We start from the raw sequence: 21,964 nt of genomic DNA on the forward strand, positions 1-21,964 counted from the left end.
CATGTACTATTTCCTGTTCTCCATTTTTCTTCTTGTCCCACCTTTTATTAAGACCTAAGCTGGATTCATAACATACTTGTTTTAGTCGTCCTGGGATTTTAGCTTAGCATAGAAACGGTCTCTAGACAAGCTTCATTTTGTTAATCATTACCAGTTAAATCATTTTTAGATTAGAGTTTGGTTTGTCAATAAGAATGCCTCTGAAGTATGCTGTAACAAGCCATAATATCCCAGCAATTTGGAGCTGACTACATGGATTTTATTTGCTCCATCCCTGTACAAAGCAATATCTTTAGTTAATTATAGCATGATAGAAACTTATATCATGGAGTCTATCTTATGTATGACTAGTAAGTTCGGCCATTATTAATGTCAAAATGTAAAAATTTAAAGTTGATTCCTCATGTAATCCTATATTAATAAGAAACTTACTAGATACACTTCTTATGGTTTTAACACTAATGATTGTACTATTATACATTCCTTTTATTACGGTTCTCCATTTCAACCGAACTAGTATGCATCAGTTTGGATGTGGATTGCCCCTTTTGGATGGCCTAAAGGCCGCAGTGATTTAAAAAGCGCTAGGCGCTAAAAGGCACCAAGGTTCCAAAACGCCCAAGGCACTAGGTGCTCATCCGAGCGAAACGAGACGTTAAAATATAAAAATATATAATACAATTAATAAATATAATTATTTAAATAAAAATATGATATTAAATTAAGAAAATCTTAAGTATAAAGTCACAATATCACATTAATAAAAATCTCAAAATTCAAACCAATAAATAAAGTTAACAATATTAAAATCGAAATAATATATTATTAATCTAATAAATAAAAATAATGTTAACAGTATATTGTTAGTGTTAACAATATACTAAGTCGAGTGTGAGAAGAGATCGAGGTTGCTGACTGAGAGCAGCGGTAGCGGTGAGCAACGACAGTGGCAATGGCGAGCAGTTACAGTGGCAGCGAAGAGTAACGACAACGGAGAGAGGCAGGGTGGAGAGTAGCGATAGCAGAGAGTAGCGATAGCGGAGAGAGGCAATGACAGCAGAAAGAAAATGTTGACGGCGGGAGTCGGGTTAGGGTTTGGGAAGTCGCGAGGGGTAGCGGAGAGGTTGATATCGGTGCTTTAGTTGGTTTGATTGAACCAATTAACGCAAATTATGACCAGTTGTATCATAGGGGCAAAACTACCTAGAGAATCTATCCTCAAAACTACTTGGAGGATTAGTAAATCTATCTAGTATTTGTTCTGTTGGAGGTGAAATTTTGCTCTTTTGAGTGGAACATTTCTTGAATTCTAACAATCCGAGGCAAAGAGGCTATTAAGTCAAGTAACCAACTCAATGTAAATAGTGCACCTTGAGGAGGCTGGCAAAGTTACGGAAACTTGCTCTTTTCAGCCCTTAAGAGGATGGGCGAGACCAAGTAACGCATTTCTTTTAGTTATTTGCAAAGGAGCTTTGCACCAAGGATTTTAATTTTGAATGATACCGCTCGTATCGGACGATATGTACCAGTCCGCCAATAGACCGATACGCGGACCGCCCACTACTAGGTGGTACCATTAATCTAGCCCCGTATCGGACGATACAGGGTTGTATCTGGCGGTAACAGTCAATATTTTGATCGTTATGGCCCAAAACAGGTGGGTAGCGGTTGATTTCAACCCTTGCCGCCCGCTACTGAGTAGTATCAGCCTGGTTGTTGGCGAAGGAGAAGTGGGAGAAGGCGCTCAAAGAAGAGGTAGAATCGGGAGAGCCTCGATGCTTCCCGATCCGGTGCCACCCTCCCTCGACGATCCCGATCTAGGAGGTAACAGAGAGGCGGCGGCTCGGCTTCTTCTTCGCCGCGTTCTTCGCAGAAGGCCGGAGACACTTGCGGCCTTCTCCACGTTCTTCGTCAAAGGCCGGAGACGTCTGCGACCTTCGACGTCTTCACCGAATGTCGCAGAAGAGGAGAAGACTGCGTTCTTCTCCTCGTCTGATGCGATAAGAAAAGGAAGCGACGTCACCGATGCAGCGTACGACGTCACCGATGCGACGCCACCGATGCAGTGTACGCCTCCTAAGTGTGTGGAATACAACAACCATCAACTCCTCACTATTAGTGATTGGACCTAAGAAGGGTAGTTTGGTTGCTTTATCTCCCAACAGTGTGATACGAAAAGTAAAGGTGACACAAACCTACTTGGAGGGATATGACTAAGGAAAGGAATGGTCAAATCTTTGAAGAACTCAAAATTTCAAGTTTTGTGATATATGGTTGGTGAAGCTTTGATCGGCTCATTCATGCTCTTTGCTTTAGCTAACTCACTAGTGCTCTTTTGAAATAATATCCTTGAGAGGCTTGAATGCAAAGGCAAAAACTTTCTTTTCCCATCTTTTGGAAGATTTACAAATTTTTGGAAAGTTCAACACAACTCGATATACCCACATCAAATCTAGAGTCAGTCACTAAGAAATTAAGATAATGTCAGTGGCTCAAAGTTTCGACTACTCAACAACATTGAGACACCAGTTGGGAGCTAAAAGGTGTGTTGTGTTCAAAGGAGGTTTGCAGATGCAACATTTGAGAAACCTACACTGAGGACGTCGAAAGAATAAGTGGAAGAGAATGTCTTGGACTGCTTGTGTAGGTCTTAATGCGTGAAGAATTGTCCATGTATTTTAGTTTGTTCCAACCATGTAACTCAAAGTCCACATGGTATTGATAATGTCCTTGTTCAAGTTCCAAGCCTCCTCGTTGTCCATTCTGTTTTTGAAAGTTTACAGTACTGTCTTTAAAACTCCATCATCTTGCTTTACTGGTTCGTTTACTATCTTTTTCCACTTTCATCATTTTTACTTATCTAATACTATCAGTTTATGTAGATTCGTCAATCCTTTACCATATATAACTTTACATTCCTTCCACATAAATATTTACCTTTCTGGCGAGAAAAAAAAGTTAAATATAATTGTGACTATTTTTATAAGTAATCAAATGAATGTATCTTTTCTTTAAGTGAATATTAACAATTAGATGGCCATACAAAGTAGCAAAATTTATTTCTCTTCTCATATCTAAAGCCCCTGATTGCTTGTTTAAGTTAACCATGCACTTTTTTTCATGATGATTCAAATACCTTTAATTATAAGTTTTTCAATTAAAGGTATTCCTTAAATAATTTTATCTAAATTTTCTAAAAGTTTTCTTTTGGTTTAATTATCCAATCTAATTTTAGGGACATGAGCACTTACATTATTTGAAATATCTTTGCTTAATGCAACTTTCCTGGCTATAATTTCTATCCCCAATCTGGGATTCTTGCCCACATTTCAATGTTTAATTTTTCAGTATATCAAATTTTAAATCTAAGACTATCAGTCGCTCTGGATTTTTTTCATACTCGCTCTGTGTCCTATTATTTATTATGTTAGTTTTTCTTGTAATCATTATATATATATATTCTTATTCCTTTTTAGAAAGTGTTCCTAATTCAAAGTTAATAACTTAATCTATCTTGAACCAACATCACATCTTTACTTGTATCGGTCCATGACAATGCGAAAACCCTTCGACTATTTTGTACCACTTCTAGGTGCTATTGTATTGGATAGCTTCTGGATGATTTTGTAGCCTACCCTTCACGATTCAAAGTACTTGTGTCATGAGGGTGCTCATGTTATTTTTGGGTGGCCACTTAGCCCTATAATGGAAGTGGTTAAGATCTATACTCAATGTATCTGAAATGTACAGTGTATGAAATCATTTATTGTACTGTGATTTTTTTTTTAACCTTCCTAACTTGTCCTCTCTTTTAGCATTTGTTCCAAAGATTCAATAAGAAATGTTTGCTATATTTTGTTGACACTTTTAATCTTAATACATCTTTTGGATAATTGAATTTTTAATGTTTGATTTGAGAATTTAAGACTTTGGAAACAGTGGTATGTCATGAGCCCATTAGATTTGACAGGGTGTAACTGATTCCTCACCCTGCTAGTTGTTATGGAAGGTAGCAACAGTAGTCATGTCAGCTTTTATTCGTTTTTGAGTTGTATCTTTTTAGACTGTTCGGTTACCAGACTCCTGGCATATTTGCCTGTAATATTAAGCCTGCAAGTGCTTGTATGTCTGTTATATGTTGTTCTTTTTCAGTCAGTGTATCTAGATATCCGGAGTTATGTTTATTTAAGCATGTTGTACTTTCTACATTTTCTGAAGCTAAAACAGATCAAAAGTTTTTGAAGAAAATAATCTTTGTCATCCTTTTCTCTTTGCTAGAATTTTCCGATCATTAAAATGTTTTGGCTAATATATCCAGTTATCGACTGAATCAATGGCCAGACATTTGTACCTTCTGATTGTTATATAAATTTTAGGCTTCACAATTTTGTTTAGATATTTGGCATACTTCTTCATTGACTCATTGGCTTATTTGTCCCTTGCTATGAAAATTACTCAAAGTAAAATTGCTAACCTTACCAACTTTTAGATTCTTACAAATTTAGGAAAAAGTTAGGGTCAGTACTAGTTTCATGGACAAGTCTATTTATTGACTTAGTTTTTGCCTTGGTTAGGAACTCAGCACTAACTTAAAACTTAAAAGTGCTGACATTAGATTGACGGTTGTAGAATATTCTCAAAAGATGAATTCAGAACACTTATGTGATGCTTTTTCTTTGCATAGAAATTAAAGTTCTTTGTTTTTACTTTGATTGATCATCCATATTCAACTATAATTGAATCTTTGCTGTTATCATAAAGTACAACATGCCTATAGTTTACATGAAAAAAATTGCATGCAGAAAAATATTCAGGAAAAGCTTTCAAAATTAAATGAAGAAAAGCTAAATATTCGAGAGGAGATTGGTCACCTTAAACCTGAGCTTCAGAAGGTGATTTTTAATCACATTATTTTCTTGATTGCAAATTAGGCACATTGTGTTTGATGGCTAGCTATCCTTTTTATGCAGTTGAAAAGTGTTATTGCTAAAAGAACTGAAGACATTCAAAAGCTTGAAAAAAGGATCAATGGGATTGTTGATCGAATTTACAAGGATTTCAGTGAATCTGTTGGAGTGAAGAACATTCGTGAGTATGAAGAAAGTCAGCTTAAAGCTGCTCAAGAAATGTATGAGAGAAAGCTGAGTTTAAGCAATCATATGTCAAAGTTGAAGTACCAGTGAGCATTCAACTCTTTATCTTTTCTTTGACCTATCTTTCATTTGAACTTGAAGTATTATTCTTGTATCAATCTTCTTTTTTAAAAAACTGGCCATAATCTACCTATCATGAAATTTTCATTTCACAAGTTTGTTGCTGCATCATTTAATTATGGAAGTTGATCTTGTTTATGAATTTCACCGACTTGGTATTAGTATATTGGTGCAATTTCTTGCTTTCTAGAAAGGTACAACCAGTAGCTTTTTGTGTCCTATTTGCTGTTTTCATATTTGACTAGCTTTAGCAGCTTTTCCTAAGAGCTTCACAAGAAACTGTATTGCATTATTGTTAGTTATACATTACATTTGATCATTTTAGAGATTTACAAAAAAAATGCAATGGTCTAAATCATGATGTTGTTTTGTAATGGAGTGAACCCAACTTTGTATTGTTTATATTCCTCTTTCATTAGGTTGACTTGTGTCTAATTTTCATGTCACATTGTTTGCTGAAATTCTGAGAATTTGTGAATTATGTTATGGAGTGGATTGGACACGATCCGTGCTTGGGTCGAATCAATCAAGCCAATTTCTTACCGGCTTTAGTAGATGGGATCTAGATTTAGTCAAGATGCATATTTCTAACTGTTAATTCATTGTTTCTAACTTTTGCTACCATTGCCACAACCACCATCACTATTCTTGCAACACTACCATCTCTAGCATGATACTTCCACCACCATAGAAACCATGGTTTTGAATACCGATCTGTATCGGCGTACCGAGCAGAGCTCGGTACGGTACGTATCGGTATATACTATCGGTACGCTAGGGCGTACCGATGGTACACTCTAAAACCTTAAAAATACCTTCACCTATCACGTTAGGGCGTACTGATCGGTATGCCTCGGTAACGGTCGAAATCCAGGGTGATATTGGTCAGTATGCCTCGGTACCGATCAAAACACTAGTACTGCCTGGTAGAGGACAGTCCGTGTACCAGTATCCTCTCGGATCGGTACGTACCGCCAGTACATCGAAATTAAGAACCTTGATAGAAATTACTGTCCTTGCTAGTTGCTACCACGACTGTCATTCCGCCATCATTACCATTCGCTACCACAAAACTCCACCATAAATGCAATTATCACCTCTGCTATAGCACCACATTGCCTTGCCTCCACTGTTGCCATTGTCCCCACTTCTAATGTTACTATTGTCACCACCATTGCCTCTGTCAATGCCACCACCACCATCACCACCCTTTCACCATCTCCATTATTACTACCATGGTGCCACAACCTTTCTCACTTACATTATGTTGTCACCAGTGATTTAAAAAGGCGCTCGGGCGAGGCGAGGCGAGGCAAGGCTCGAGCGCCTCGCTTCACTTCCAGGCAGCGCGCTTCAAAGAGGCACTGCTTGGGCGCTCGTCCGAGCCCAGGCGCTGGGCGCTTCGGGCGAGCGCCTGGGTTAAACCAGGCGATCGAACCAGGATTTTAGGTCTGGTTCGGTCTCCGGTGTTTTAGTTGGTTCAATCGAACCAACTAAAATCGATATCAGCTGTCGCTGCCCAACCCTAACCCTGCTCGTTGCTGCTATCGCTCTCGCTGCTCGTTACCGCTGTCGCCGCTCTCGCTCCTGCTACCACTGCTCGCCGCTCCCGCTGCCGCTATCGTTGCCTCCTTACACTCCCGCTATCACTGTCTCCTGCCGCTTCCTCTTTTCTCAATCAGCATCCCCTTACACTTCTCTTCCTTCTTCTCCTTCTGTATACTGTTAACAATATACTAATAATAGTATTTGAATTTTGAAACTTTTTGTTAATGTGACATTATGATTTTGTATCTTAGATTTTCTTAATTTAATAGCATATTTTTATTTAAAGTTTTAAATAATTATATTTATTAATTATATTGTATATTTTTATATTTTAGCGTCTCGCTTTGCTCGGGTGAGTGCCTAGCGCCTCGGGCGTTTTTGGACCTTAGCGCCTTTTGGCGCCTAGCGCTTTTTAAATCACTGGTTGTCACCGTTGCTGCTGTCTCCATTCACCATTACTACGACGACCACCATTGTCTTTGCCGCCACCATAACAATCACCACTAGTTGAGGAGTGAGGAGAGAACAGAATCAGACTTTCCAATAGGACAAGACAAGTAAATATCTTAAATATGTTTCCTTCTATAATTTCACATGGATTGATAAATAGAGATGAGCCAACGAAGATGGAAGCTGGAAAATTGTTTTATGAAGTTCTTCATTAGAAGAATCTTATTGACTAGTTGTCATCTTCAATAAATAGTGGATCAATCAATTGAACCAAGGGCTATATCATAGGATCGTCAATTTTAAAGTCTGGTAAATAAAGCTATTTCTCTTTATGGTGTGGGAATAATAATGGAGAATAAAAGAAATGTGGTTGTTGATAATAAGTATGCAATCATCCAATTGTGAAGCAGATGCTTGCTTCAAACATTTAGACAGCTGGAAGAAAACATTTGACTTGATATTGTGAACACTATTTTTTTATTCATTAAAGTAAAAGGTAATGAGCACAAAAGGTTTTGGAGTATTCAGTTTGACAAGTGCTATGTGTTGTCTTGACATGAATAATTTTTGTGAACCAGTTGAATCGTGTGCAGTCTTGGGATACCTTACCTTGCAATTTATTACTGCAAACCTAAAGTGGGAACTAGCTGGTCAGGAGTTCTCAGTTGGAGTTTCTTGCAAGTTATCTTTACACACCAACAACTGGAACATGTAAATTGCTTTTCAGGCTATAATTTTATAGCTAATGAATTGTCAGCGACTACTTCATACTGGAAAAAACTAATAAATTCCTATTAGTTGTTTCAGATCTGCATGTTTTTTAATTAAATTTTCATGTTACTGTATCAACAAACCAACTGTATCAACCAATCCTGTGGATAATGGTTTGTGCATTTATCACAAGGTACTGTCTTGAGTTTTCTAAATAATTGATGAATTTTAACTAAAGGCTGGTTATCCATTTAGATTAAATGTCAAGATGTTTTCCAGTTTATGAATATATGCAGCAAGCGTTGATGCATAAATTGCTTTAATTCTATTGTAGGCTAGAGTATGAACAAAAGCGGGACATGAATACACCAATTTCAAAGCTGGAATCGTCTATTGATTCTTTGAGGGAAGAGTTGAAAAATGTTAAACAGAAAGAGTATGATGTGGAGCACACAGCAGCAGAAATTTTAGACCAGATGAAAAAAATAGAACAAAAAGCTGATGGTACTCATATTATATGCTTTGTTTCTATCCACATGGATTTCCAAACTTGTCAAGCTCTTTAGTTGCTGCTTTAGTGTATCCACCTAGTAGTTAAAGAGTAATTTGTGTTTCCCCCAAAATATATTGTGCTGCTGGTTTATGAATTTACTTGTCAACTTTTTCTTATTTATGAGCTCATTGATTGTATTATTGATTTTATCATTTAAGTTAAGTGAATTCAGAATGAAACATGACTCAGGTGATAAGTGTTCATCTTTTAAGTTAATTTTAGTAAATGGGCAGCATAATCCAGGTTCCATATTTCTAGATATTGTTTAGGAAGCTTGTTTCATAGTTCCATTGTTGGTGCAACAGTAAATTTACTTCATTTTAACCTGGGCATCATGTTTGAGATTCTGGAGAGGACCTCTTGTGATGCGTGGTTAGGGCTTAATAGTCTGATTCTCTTCTAGACCTGGGGTGGAGAGAGTTAAGGATGTTGGGTGCAGCTAGCAATCTTCTTGTTATGCTCAGTATTTAGAGAGAGAGAGCTGGAGTCTAAACCAAGCATACTGGTGAGCAAGCATCATGCTGGCAAGTCAAGCATGCCCTTGTGCTGTGCAACTGGAAACATTGATGATAAGAAGATCTGCTTTTTAAATTATTGAAAATTTTGGTGGATGTTGAACGATATTTACGTATATGAGTGCAACTTACAGAAGCTACAGAAACTAGATCAGATGCATGCTGTTCCATATTCCAAACAGACGGTTATAATTGAAATTCTAAGATGGAGAATATTGCAATTACAAGCTCATCATTAACATTTGATCTATTATTATGGTTTTTGGATCAAGTGCAAATTCTGAAGTGTTCACTTGAAAAGCTGACTGTTTCTACTTTAAATACTTCTATGCTTGACAATGTAACATGGACGTAGGCTTGATTATTTAATTATTGTCAATTTGCTATTTAAACTTGGTTTTATGCCCTAACATTTAGTGACTTATCTGCTATCTAGATTGGAAGGCTAAGTCAGATGAGTGTGAGAAGGTCATCGACGAACTAAAGAAGAAGAGTGATAGTTTCAAAGGGACAATTGGGAAGCTGCAGCGAGTCATTAATTCTAAGGTCAGTGTTAATGGATGTGACATTTTTTTTTCCTTCATGGTTTTTGGTGGTTTTGCTGTAGGGATTTTGCTCAATAATGATTTCAATTTGTTATGAAGAAATCAGATTTTCATTTCGCTGCAATACATTGATGATTGAAAAGTAAAATTGTGCTTAAGTTCAATTTTCCATTCATATCAAGAATCTGATCTTTTACAACAGGAGGCACAGCTTGAACAGCTTAGATCAAATAAGCAGGAGGTGCTTGATAAGTGTGAGCTTGAGCAATTGAAGCTTCCAACAGTTGATGATCCAATGCAAACTGGAACTTCTAGTGTATTGCTAGTCTTTGACTACACTCAACTGAGCAGAATGTATTTGCAGGAGATGAGACCTTCTGAGAGAGAAAAACTTGGGCTAGATTTCAAACAAAAGATGGATAATCTTATGGTTGAAATAGAAAGAACAGCTCCTAACTTAAAAGCACTTGATCAATATGAAGCCTTGCAGGGGAAGGAAAAGGAAGTTGTTGAAAAATTTGAAGCAGCTAGAAAAGAAGAGAAAGAAATAACTGACAGATATAATTCTGTCAAACAGAAAAGGTACTGTTATACAGGAATTGTATGCCATCCTTTTATATTTTGGATTGTTCAAAGTATCCTATTTTTGTTGTTTATTCAGTGATCTTCTGAAAATATTGTTAAGTTGCTAAAAAGTTTGTCTCGAATGTAATTGAACAACAAGGAAAAGATAAACTTGAATGTTTGAAACAAAGCCAGTGCATAAAGAACTAATAGAAATTTGTTGAAGAGAGAACTACTGTATATTAATTGCCAAAACATGGTCAACTTAGTACTAGTCTCCACAACCATCTGGAAGTATTAGTTTTTGGATCTTTTTCTTTTGTGTTATGTTGTCAAAATTCTCTTTTTTCTTTTTTGAAAAATTTGTAGTTGGTGCTTAAAGCATTCAGGGGGGTAATTTAAACCATGTGTGTATTCTAGAAACATAAATTTCATACTGCCTGAATGTTAGAGCATTTTTCCCAGTCATCATTTTCGTTACAATATCTTGTGCTTCTTTGGATACTATTATTGTACATATTACAAGTTTGCTTCCAGACTTGTTAACCATATTTTATTAACGTGCTGTGCTTTAAATCTGTTGTGAAAATTTTCAGGTATGAGCTTTTCATGGAAGCCTTTGATCATATTTCTAAGGGTATAGACAAAATTTACAAGCAATTAACAAAGAGTCAAACACATCCACTTGGGGGGACAGCATATCTGAATCTTGAAAATGAGGACGAGCCTTTTTTGCATGGAATCAAATACACAGCCATGCCTCCTACCAAACGGTTCAGGGATATGGAGCAGTTATCAGGTGGGGAGAAAACTGTGGCAGCACTTGCCTTGCTATTTGCAATTCACAGGTACTTTCTGTGGGGAACTTCTCTTTGGTTTGTTGTATAGTAATTTTATGCCCTATTTTGGCCACCACCTGATTCTAGTTTCTCCTTTCAGTGGAATATGTTCTGATTTTTGCTAAATAACCACTTTCTTCGTGAACTTCTCCAATACTCGTGCTTAAGCCATCTGAAAATGTGATTCCACATGTGAAAATTTTCCATGCTGTTTAATTATAATTTGAAATGCCATTTGAATTATAGTCACTATGTGGCTTTCTTTGGGAGTCTTTATCTGATTATGGCAATCTGCATGGACCTATCTTTATTTGGCCTGAGGACCCAGATATTTGAAGATGTTTTTACCTGTAGTTTACCTTAAATAAGGCATGCTATTCAAGCCATAGTGAAGCAGATCTTTTCCATCTGAACATTTGTTCTTTTGTTACTGCTTCAGTTACAAGCCATCTCCATTCTTCATTCTGGATGAAGTTGACGCAGCGTTAGATAACTTGAATGTTGCCAAGGTTGCTGGGTTCATTAGGTCAAAATCATGCGATGGTGCTCGAGGCAGCCAAGATGGTGATGGAGGATGTGGTTTCCAGAGTATCGTGATATCACTCAAGGACAGCTTCTATGACAAAGCTGAGGCATTAGTCGGAGTGTATAGAGACTCCGAAAGAAGGTGATGCTAGTCTTTCTTGCAGGATATCCCTTACGAGAATGATTTTAGTATTTTACATCTGACTCATAATCTTAGTACTGTATGATTGCAGCTGTTCAAGAACATTGACGTTTGATTTAACCAAGTATAGGGAGTCATGAAGCCATGTCATGAGATTATGTTGAGCTCGTAAACAACTAAATCAAGTGTCTTGACTGATCCAGGACAAGCGATCAGCTGCTGTAAAGTATTTTATCGTGTAGATTACGACACTTGGAAAATTTGCTCTTTTCTTGAAATGTGTTTAAATATCCACTGTAGGAAAAATAGTTGTAGTGGTTGTGAAATAACTGTATCAGAATGATGACTGACATTTAACTGTTGGTTCATAGTGGGACATCAGGCCCTTGAACATTGCATAGCTCTTATAGATTGTGGCAACTACAGAATTATCTATTTGCTTCAAATTTGCAGTCCATGTAGGAACAATTTGTGGGATGTTTGATCTGCTACCGTGCTCCCATTTTAGTTGTTTCCAAGAGTCTGCAGAAAAGATACCGCTGCTCCCATTTTATGCAACTAAAAATGGGGAACAAAAGATGTACGATGAAAGTTGTACCGAGGATTCAGACGTTTGTGGTGACCGCTGGTATTGTGCTCAATAAGTTTGATCTGCTACCGTGCAGATCAATGTCTCGATCTTTTGGACTAATAAGCGTTGGATAAAATGTCAGCTTATTTGTATTATATTCGGTGTCATTATATTTCAGTAAAATTGGTACTCCAATAAGTTGGTGTTTTAGTCAATCAATGAGTATGCCGTTCTTGCTTGCAATTGTATCATCATGATAATGCTTGTGATAGTCTTCGAAACAATATTCTTAGCAATGTACAACTTGCGGAATGTAATTTCCTCAGCCAAAGATGGGGGTCCTCTTTGCGTAGGTAATGCTTATAATTGGATGGCACCAAGCTACTCATGTTGAACATGGATCGACGTACACAATATCTGTTAGCCTCTGTGCGTAGTGAAACTTGTGATTGGATGTCACCTCGCTACTCAAGTTGGACGTTGCTCATGCACACAAATGCACACCATCTTGTAAACTGGTGAAGTAAAGAGAGACGCCGGAAGATATTAAGTCACTTATGATTTCTTAAGGAATCTAAATTAATTTAGAATGACTATATTTTTTTGAGAGAGAATGTATAAACATAGTAATCAAACTTTCTACGATTGTTACCTTTCACTTTAAAAGAAGTATGTAGTACGAGCTATTCATGTCAAGTAATTTATTTTTAATTTTAAAAATTTTAATATTTATTGTAGGATTTTTTTTTATTTTTAAGAGATTCTATTATATCATTACTATCAATTGATTCTTTTAGGGAATGTTCTAGTTTCTCATTCATTCATGGCAATTAGGTTTTTGTTATATTTTCCAAAACAAGTGATTTTTTAAATAACTTCTTTTTAAGCTCAAGATTAAATATTTTAAATTTTTACATTTAGTGTAAGGAGTACACGATGTTGATATATATTTATCATATAAAATTTTTAATGTATCAAATTCATTAGTAAGTAATGAATGATTTCTTTTTAATGAATTATATTTTTTATTATTTTTTTAAAATTTATCACATAAATTATGAAATGCTTCAAGTAATTTTTCAAGCGATAAGGAAATTTTGAGAGAGTCAAATATCTCATGGCTTGATTCATCCCTCGTATTGAGATCTTTTATAACAAATAAAGAGACTAAGAATTCAATATGAACATTCTTAGAACATAATTATTTAGAGATAGATATTAGAATCTTTTTTCATATTAGAAATACAAAGGACATCAGAAAGTAAAATGGATTTTGATGAGCAAATATTTATATAACCAGTATAAGTTATTTGAGACTTTTATCATCACCTATCATGATATCATTTGAACTATCATAATACAAATGAATAGACAAATTATTCAAGTCAAATATGTCATTACGAGAAGTCCCAGAATCAATAAGCCAATTTGGTGAAGGTTGAAATGATTGAATAATAAAGTAAACATATGGCAATGATAATTAAAATCGAGTAGGTGGTGTAGTAGGATATGTAGAATAAGTGAGTACGAAGGCTGAAACATATATAGAATAGTAGCTTGCAAGTGACAACATAGTCTTCCATGTCATATATTTGACAAGTGACTTTGTTGTTGAATTATTACCCAGATTTATTGATACTTTTACTATAGTGTTTTTGCATGTTGCTTCCAAAATGATTGGTTAGACAATTATCTTTCTAATTGTGGATTTTATCTTATTATTAGAATTAACTTTGTTAGCAAAGTTAGTGGTGATAAAAGCAGCATCGTAAGCGACTCTCGGTTAAGATAAGCTTTATAATCAGAAAGCTTATCATAAAGTTCTTCAAAATATACAAAACTATCATTAGCATGAATTGCAATTGAGATCTCTTTGTAATGCGAAACAAGACCATTTGTAATAAGGCTTGCATGTAATCAAAAATAGATTGTATGCCCTTAGAAATCTTAAAGAAAGTTTTTTAAAATTGCATGAGATGACCAAAGGATTAATTAGCATACATTATTGTACGCTTAGACCACACTTCGTAAGAAGATTATATAAAGATAATATAGGAAATGATTTAAGAAAAGAAAGATAATGATAACACTCGTAAGAAGATGATATTGACAAATCCAAAAAAGTATATTTAGGATTCACAACTTCAATAATATTCTCTCTAATTATTTATGGAGGGTAAATGATGATATTATCTACATAACCCATAAGATTATAATCAATTAAAAGAGAATTAAATTAGGTATACTAAGAGGTAGTTTATGAGCCTGATTTTAAGAAAATGTTTCAACATTAATGGAGACAATAATACTTTCAAAGACAAATAAGTTAAAAATGATATATCGAACAGTGGCTAGTTGAAGAGGCATTACTAACTATATCGAACAATTGACAACAAAAGGCTCGAAGCATTATATTGATAATGGGTATGAATTTATTGATAATGGGTATGAATTTATATGACAACTAAAAGAAACGAGAACAAAAAGATGACAACTAAAAGAAATGACAAACTTGAATTTTTATTGATAATGGGTATGAATTTATATAAATAATGAAAGATTACAAAAATATGATAACTATATAATTTTTTAATCAATAATAAATAAAAAATTATTCATCTAAATCATTTTATAATGTAAGAGATCAAGTTGAGATCGTGATCTAATAGAATCGTGATAATATATTATTATAATTTTTATAATATAAAATATGTGCCTGCTGATAGCTTTTATAAAGTTGTTTTGTTCTTCATAAAGCATTTGGGTTCTCATAAATTGACTTGGGTGCTCGGTAGAGCTGGACTGCCAATAAATGGTCTACCTTAGGTGACTTGTGTTTCAGGGCTAGCTCGTTTGATGAACTTAATGATGACAAATCACGTGAGGTAGCTCGAGAATCTAGAACAGTCCTAAAGAGAAAATACCCAAGAATATAGAAGAAACATGAGGTTTTCGGGCAATATATATAAGGTGTTGTTCTTGGTTTCAGCATGGAGCTGATTGAGTTGTTACAGCAGGGGGATATGGGACTCCCGAAGAGTTGCTCCAAGTGATAGCGTGGGCTCAGCTAGGCATTCATGACAAGCCGGTAATGACTTGTTGCAGACAAAATTGTTTACCATGCTCGTCCAACTAAAACATCATGATCTACTCGATCGTACAACTTGCTCTTTAATTAATTGCTTAAATGTAGTCCTATGATCTAGTCTTCGTTTCTGTCATTAACTATATATACGTTTCTTTTCCTCTTGGTCACATCTTACTGCAGTAAATGCTTTTTCGAACTCGAAAGTACACCATCAGATACCTTTGCTTGAATCTTGTGAACTAGTCAGTTCCTTTGAGAATATTAATTTAGGGCTTAAGATGGACATTCCTGCAAGTACTGATAAATATATTATTATGTGGTCTTTGCAGGGGATTTTTTCTTCTGTAAATTGTGACAATAAATCTGAATTACTGTAAGAGGGCTTCCTTTCTCTTCTTTCAAGGATTCTTTGGTCATCTTCTTCCCTAAAAAAAAGACACGGAACCAACTTCTGATGCATAGTTTACAACAAGATTCCAATGATAATTATGTAGTGCATCTTTCGTGGTTATTCATAAAAATAAACATGGAACCAACTTCTTATGCATAATCTTCTACAACAAGATTTTAATGATAATTATATAAATCTCCTTTTCGTATTGGGTGCAGGATATAGACAATATGCAACCATTTATGATTTAAGATTGAATTTTCACCGGTGACTCTTCGTATTCATTTTTTTTATTAATTTTTCTTTTCTTCTTCTTTAGATTTTTCATTCTTTCTTACTTGATTCTTCTTCATCATCTTCAAATTCTGCTGGTTGTTGTTCCTTTTCAGTCTAGTTAGAGGAGGAAAGGGTGAGAAGTGTGGTTTGTTCCTCACGAGCACCCCTATTCCTGTTCGTGGGATGCTCCTCGTCCCCAGGTCGAGCCTGTCAAGTGAGGCACTTGAACATTCGCGTCTCTCTTTGAGGTATCTTCGCAACACTCGTAGACGACCTCGGCCTTTGCAGTCACAGGTGCAGCAACGTTCAATCTCCCATTGTTTATTCTGAGGGCCCCACGAGCTTGAAAGCTGACTAAAAGCGCATCCAATATCTACATTTGGATCTTATTAGTCAGTCTACTAAGCATCCATCCGTACGACACAGAGAAAGAATTGAACTCATCTTGGGCAAGAGCAAGAAGACAAGATACCACGATGACCACCTCAGTCTAGCCCAAACAAGTGAAGCATGCCACGAAAGGCCAAGGAGGATGCTAGCTAGGATATCGGCAAGCTTATTATCTTGCTCCTCCTGCTTGATTACCCTACCCTTAGTGGTGGTCTTTCAATTCCATGTCTAAGACTAGTCTTAGCATATACTAGACAAGGAAGAACCTGTTCCTCCAGCCTTTCACTGACCTCAGCATTCCCCCAAGGGTGCGGATAACATTCAACTAGCACTCACCAATAAAAAGACATCATCAAGTAACATCAGTCTCAATTATACAATTAAAAACATTTCGTAATTATAAAATTGTCTTGTTCAAAAAAAAAAAAAAAAGGAATCAGGCAGAAGTCTGAGCTTCTTTATTCAGGCAAAGATTTACCTGCTGATCTATCGAGTTTCGGATTTGCCATTTGAGCATGTTTGATCACCAAGTTACATTCTGCAAGTCCTTGGTTTCTGCCAAATAGCAGCTAAAACAGATACTGTCCCCTCCAGTTCAGCTAAGCTTTTATCCCACTAGTCCTTGCATTTTGAACCCTTCCCCTTTTACTTCTCTATACTCTTTATTTACAGCACAACCTTGAGAGCCAGAAGCCCATGACTTTTCAGATCCCCCCACATGGATGCCGCTCTCCTCACAGCCTTTCCATGCCTCCTACCTGATGCATGCATGCATGCATGCATGCAGTGCATGACAGGGGCCAGCTCTCTCTCTCCCCAGCCCACGAGATTGGCTCTGCAAAGTAAAGCTTCAGTAGGGTGGCAGGCAATGAATGGTAAAAGTGAAGATAAAATTGTGAGCCACAAAGCTCTCTGCCCGGTCCTTGGTAGACCAGGCAGGCATGCCTTGATGAAGTGGTCCTCTGCAACAAGGACAATCGACAATGGATCCGTCCAAATCGATGCAGGCATTCTCCACATGGGATTCTGTAACTTTCAACAGCCATCCCTCATGGCATACCTCCATCCCGGGAAACATATATTGTTCCTTGGTACCAAAGATTACACCAACGTCCGACACTAATAGTGGTATTACACATCGAAAAAGGACTTCAAAGCACAAGAACTATTCACATTGTTGAACTCCCAAACGCCCAAAAGCCTCACATACTCGAAAGTCATCAGAGACTTACATAACGAGGATTCCATTAGAGTTTGGGTGAGGCAGGGACAATCTTTCAATGACAATGCTTCCGATCAGTCATCAGGAATACATTCAAGACATATATCAGAAGCTAAGCATGAATACTCTATGATGTCCAACACTGGCACCGAGAAGCTCCGAATCACAGAGGCCACATAGAGGGCATTCAGGAGTGGTTTCAGAAGCTATGGAGTTGGGTAAGCATTGCCACCAGCTCATCGCTCGATGGTCGGTCAGCCGGCAAGTCTGACAGGCATACAATAGCGATTCTGATTGCCATCAGCATCTCCTCTTCTTCCATCTCCTCCCCTAGGATGCCTTTATCCAATGCTTCCCGAGCCTCTCCAGCTTGCTGCAAGTGCCTGAGCCATCGGCCCAAGCTGCCTCTCCCTGTCTCTCCTGCAAAGAACGGATAGGACGGGTCTTTTCCCGTGAAAAGAACGCCTAGGATCACCCCGAAACTATAGACATCACTCTTGTCTGTGTACCTGAGGAACGTCGGAACCAACTTCAGGGAATGGCATTCATCGAGTAGCGAAGCATGGGAAAACCTCAAGCATTCATGTTAAGCACTAAATTTCAGTAACCATAACAAAATAACATTGAATCAGAATTAATCCGCTTGATCGGAAAATGTTCATGTTATGACTAACAGTCTGCTTTTCAAAGTTAGCCTTAGCTCAAACAGGTCAACATATAATCTGAATTCAGGGACAGGAATTCGGGCACCATTGCCCCTAGAAAACTTTGATACTGTGGTGGAGTGTATCAGCATGCCAAGAAAAGCACTCCAATTTCACAAGTACACCCTCAAAATCATAAAAGGACCATAGCATAAACTATAGCAGTAAAGGCAATGAATGCAATAGGCTAGTTTTTTTTATCTAAAGTGGATTAGATAAAGTTCTGTCCTATGGAAAGCAGTCAAAATTCTCATTGAAAACCAAGCCTATTATCATGTACCACATTAAGCTTCTAGCTTTAACAAGGAAAGGGAGTGGATCACAAGAAAAGAATGAAGGCACAAAACAACTTCATCACTGTAATTGACATCAATGCTTTAGCAGTTCATAATAATCTCAGTTGCCAAACACAAAACAAAAGGGCTTTGTGATACCTGCAACTCTGAAAACACTCGGGAGCGACATAGTGAGTGGCGGTGCTCGGTGTATCCAGCCGAGAGTTTTCCAGCATCGCCAATCCGAAATCCCCTAATCTTGGCTCGAACCCTTCGTCGAGCATCACATTCGATGGCTTCAGACCGTAATGCAGAATCCTCCGGCTGCATTCAAAGTGGAGATACCTTAATCCCTTTGCAATTCCAACTGCAATCCGAAGCCTCGCGTCCCATCCAAGCGTCAGCTGCTGTGAGCGCACCCGCGCCATCGCGTCCTCCAGGCTTCCACCGGGGATGTAGTCGTACACCAGCCAGAACCGATCTTGATCACGGATGTAGGCCCTCAAGCTCATGACGTTCCGGTGCTTCACCCTCGCCAGCATTTCCAGCTCATGCTGCACTCTTCTCTTCTGGGAGTTGGAGTTCACAGGCGGAGATCCACTGGAGGGGCTCGGTTCGAGCCTCTTCACCGCCATGGTCAGCTCGTCGTCATCCAGGACGACCCGGTAGTACTTTCCGTTGAGGCTCGACCCGATCAACTGCATCGATTGGGCATCGGTTGAGAGCAGAGACTGCAGTGTTTTGGGGGAGATGGAGGGGCAGAACACGACGGGGCCTTTGAGAATCGGTGCCCGACAGGCATACAGGAGGAGAAGGCGAACCAGAAGCAGGATGATGATGGAGGCGACAAAGCCGGTGAGGGAGCCAAAGAGAGCGCCGAGGAGGATTCGGCGAAGGCGAGGATTATGGGGAAATTTGGGAGTCCTGGAAGGGGGAGAAGGTGCTGGGGAATGGAAGAGGGTGGGCTCAGAATGGAGGGCTTGGGAGAGGGTGCTCTCTGGGGCTTGGAACACAAGGAAGGCAAGCAAGAGGAGGGTCTTGACGGCAAGGGTTCTACTAGGGTTTTGGCTCTCCATGGAAGAGAAAGCCAAGAGCTCCCAAAAGTTAAAACAAGCGATTCCAATATGGGATTTTCCCGAGGATATGAGGTGGAGAACACAGCAAAAGAGCTTGAAAAGACATTACGAACAAAGGAGAAAGCATGAGAGGGGAGGCAACGCACAGGGTTTGAGATGGAAAGGGCGCATCTTTAGCGCGAGTTTTCGAAGGAAAACACAAGCATGAGCTTTGGGGTTCTTCTTCTCTCTCTCTCTCTCTCACCCAACTAGTACGAAGAAGTGTGTCCAAGATGGAAGGTTTAGCAGTATATTGGTGAGAAAACAGATCGACAGCCCGCCCGCACAGCAACCCAAGACACTCCCAAGCCACCCACAAGTTTTGATGCAAAATTGAATTTTGCTCGAGCTTTTGCACCCACAGAGTAAAGAAACGAAAAGCTTGGGCTCACAGAAGACGGGAGAGCTTATCTGAAGTGGAAACAGACTAACATCCCCATTGTCACCACAGAACAGCCCCAGATTCCAGAAATCAGAAAGGTTGATGAGCTCAAAGATGGTAGTCCTGTGATTGTTGTCAGGTGAACATGCCTGAGAGAACACTACAAGGCAGCTCCTTTTTTTGTGTTTCTAGCAAAGAGGAAACGAACACAAGAAGGCAAGAACCATCGAAGCAAGAAGATGACACAAAAGGCCCTTTTCTTCCTCTTCCTCGCCCCCACCCAAAATCACAGACAACAACTCACTGCGACTCAAAAGCCCGGCATTCCATAGCCAAACACACTGTTTTTCTTTTTATTTTCCTTCAGCATTCGCCTCATGTTCCAATCCCTCTCCTCGTCACTCACCAAGAGAACCTACAAAAGTTACAGGAGACGGGTTCCGCTGCTCAAGCGGGAGAGAGGGAAAGGAGGAGAGTGTGTCTGTGAGAGTGAGAGAGAGAGAGAGAGAGCGCGATACCTTATTTTGCGTGCAGCTGGGTTCCGTGTGGCTTTGTGCGTGGTGATTTCCTCTGCTCCTCGTCGCAGATTCCTCTTCTGGGAAGGAGAGAAGCAACTCATCTCATTTTCTCCCCCTGCTAAGAGTTAGATGCTTCTCCACTTAGCTTCGTCGCAAATCGGTCTCGCTGCCACCGCTACAGTAAAAGGATGGCCAATTTCCGCTCCGTTTAATTGGATAATGTCCTCTGGTTTTATAAATATATCCATATATTTACTATTATAAAGTATAGTTTATATATGCTTTCAGACATGAGGAGGACAGACCATCATATGACTTTTGGTCCTAAATTTATCTTCAAGTTTATAAATAATAAAAAAAACCCTATTATTATTTCATTCATTTTTAAGGATATGATTATAAAATATATAAAAAAAAAAGTGTAAATCTTTAATATTTCCCGCCTGTTTTGCTTTTTTTTTACACTTAGGAATTGGGCCGTTCGATCGAGTGGGGCCCGGTTGAAGCGGTCTGTCGCGGTCACGGGACCCAAAGCGACGCCTCAGCCACGTTAGAATAAATATGTGTGTGTCAGATGGAGGTTGTTCTGAGAGTTGTAGCGGATCCTCCATCTGAGTCTCTGTATAACAAAGATAAATATATGTTGTCTGTGATCTGTCACATATTTTTATTTTGTTATTAAATTACTTCTTGGATATTTTGATAATTTACTTAGAAAAGTCTCTACTAATAACGGATGATATTATTTTCTGGAGACATTATTATCCCATAGTATTTTCTTTTATAAATCTTAATTATATCTTCATATTTTAAATATTTTTTAATTCTCTGAAACTAATGTGGATCATTGAACCATCAACCTGTAAGTCACTCATCCACTTCCTCTCTTCTCTCCTCCTAAGCCAAAAATAATAATATATTAGGAAGAATATCAAATCATATTAATTAGGTTCGGTCAGATGGATAGATTCATCCTATTAAAATCAGTTAATGATGCAATTAGACGATATATCTAATAATCCAAGATATTGTATTTGCATCATCAAATAAGAATTAAGGTGATGCAGTGTGTGCAAATCAAGTGGAGGCTGATGATTGTGGGTGGGGTCCAGGCTTAACCTTTCCCGTCCATCATTAACGTAGTATTCAAAAGAGGTGAAATCTTTTGGTTCCTGTTCGAAACCGGACAAGCAATCCGAAGCAGGGTTGGCCGAGGGTAAAGAGAATAACTTTGGTTTGGTTCGCCTAAATTTCACATTCCCAAACCATGTATGCTTCCCATCTTTATGTTTCTTGCTTTGCTTTAATTCAATCAATACTTCTTTAGCGGCCCAAGAAGCTATTGACGCCGCACGCTTAGCCCCCTTTTGTTTTCTGCGTGAAAAGACGTGCTTAAAAGCTTGAATCAAAGGAAGAAAACGTCTCCG

General features: G+C 38.0%; 2 protein-coding genes across 3 annotated transcripts in view; one reads left to right on the plus strand and one right to left on the minus strand.

Annotated features, from left to right (window-relative positions):
- LOC135674387 (structural maintenance of chromosomes protein 1-like) overlaps nucleotides 1-11,998 on the plus strand; it is a 35,764-nt gene extending 23,766 nt beyond the window's left edge. The window contains exons 12-19 of the mRNA XM_065184189.1: nucleotides 4,803-4,892; nucleotides 4,971-5,179; nucleotides 8,257-8,426; nucleotides 9,427-9,536; nucleotides 9,738-10,117; nucleotides 10,696-10,947; nucleotides 11,378-11,605; nucleotides 11,697-11,998. Of these exons, the coding sequence (XP_065040261.1) occupies nucleotides 4,803-4,892; nucleotides 4,971-5,179; nucleotides 8,257-8,426; nucleotides 9,427-9,536; nucleotides 9,738-10,117; nucleotides 10,696-10,947; nucleotides 11,378-11,605; nucleotides 11,697-11,745 (1,488 nt within the window). The 3' untranslated portion in view covers nucleotides 11,746-11,998. The remainder of the gene's footprint in view (nucleotides 1-4,802; nucleotides 4,893-4,970; nucleotides 5,180-8,256; nucleotides 8,427-9,426; nucleotides 9,537-9,737; nucleotides 10,118-10,695; nucleotides 10,948-11,377; nucleotides 11,606-11,696) is intronic.
- A 5,435-nt stretch (nucleotides 11,999-17,433) lies between these two features.
- LOC103985595 (inactive leucine-rich repeat receptor-like protein kinase CORYNE) lies at nucleotides 17,434-20,721 on the minus strand. Of its 2 annotated transcripts, XM_009403342.3 has the most exons (3): nucleotides 20,538-20,721; nucleotides 18,682-20,434; nucleotides 17,434-18,052 (listed from the first exon to the last, which is right to left on the minus strand). In XM_009403342.3, exons 2-3 carry the CDS (start codon nucleotides 19,596-19,598, stop codon nucleotides 17,743-17,745), a joined length of 1,227 nt encoding a protein of 408 aa, XP_009401617.2. In that variant the 5' UTR covers nucleotides 19,599-20,434; nucleotides 20,538-20,721; the 3' UTR covers nucleotides 17,434-17,742. The 2 variants fall into 2 exon arrangements, with proteins under 2 accessions (XP_009401617.2, XP_018681275.2); XM_018825730.2 differs by lacking the exon at nucleotides 20,538-20,721 and having other exon boundaries at nucleotides 18,682-20,517.
- Between the last annotated feature and the right edge of the window lie 1,243 nt (nucleotides 20,722-21,964).

Source organism: Musa acuminata, chromosome BXJ1-5, assembly GCF_036884655.1.
Source record: "Musa acuminata AAA Group cultivar baxijiao chromosome BXJ1-5, Cavendish_Baxijiao_AAA, whole genome shotgun sequence".
Classification (NCBI taxonomy): Eukaryota; Viridiplantae; Streptophyta; class Magnoliopsida; order Zingiberales; family Musaceae; genus Musa; species Musa acuminata.

Coding starts and splice junctions, on each gene's coding strand:
- LOC103985595 (XM_009403342.3), bottom strand. CDS start 19,598: ATGGAGAGCCAAAACCCTAGTAGAACCCTTGCCGTCAAGACCCTCCTC. Junction 18,053..18,681: donor GAGTGTTTTCAGAGTTGCAG/GTATCACAAAGC, acceptor GACGTTCCTCAG/GTACACAGACAAGAGTGATG.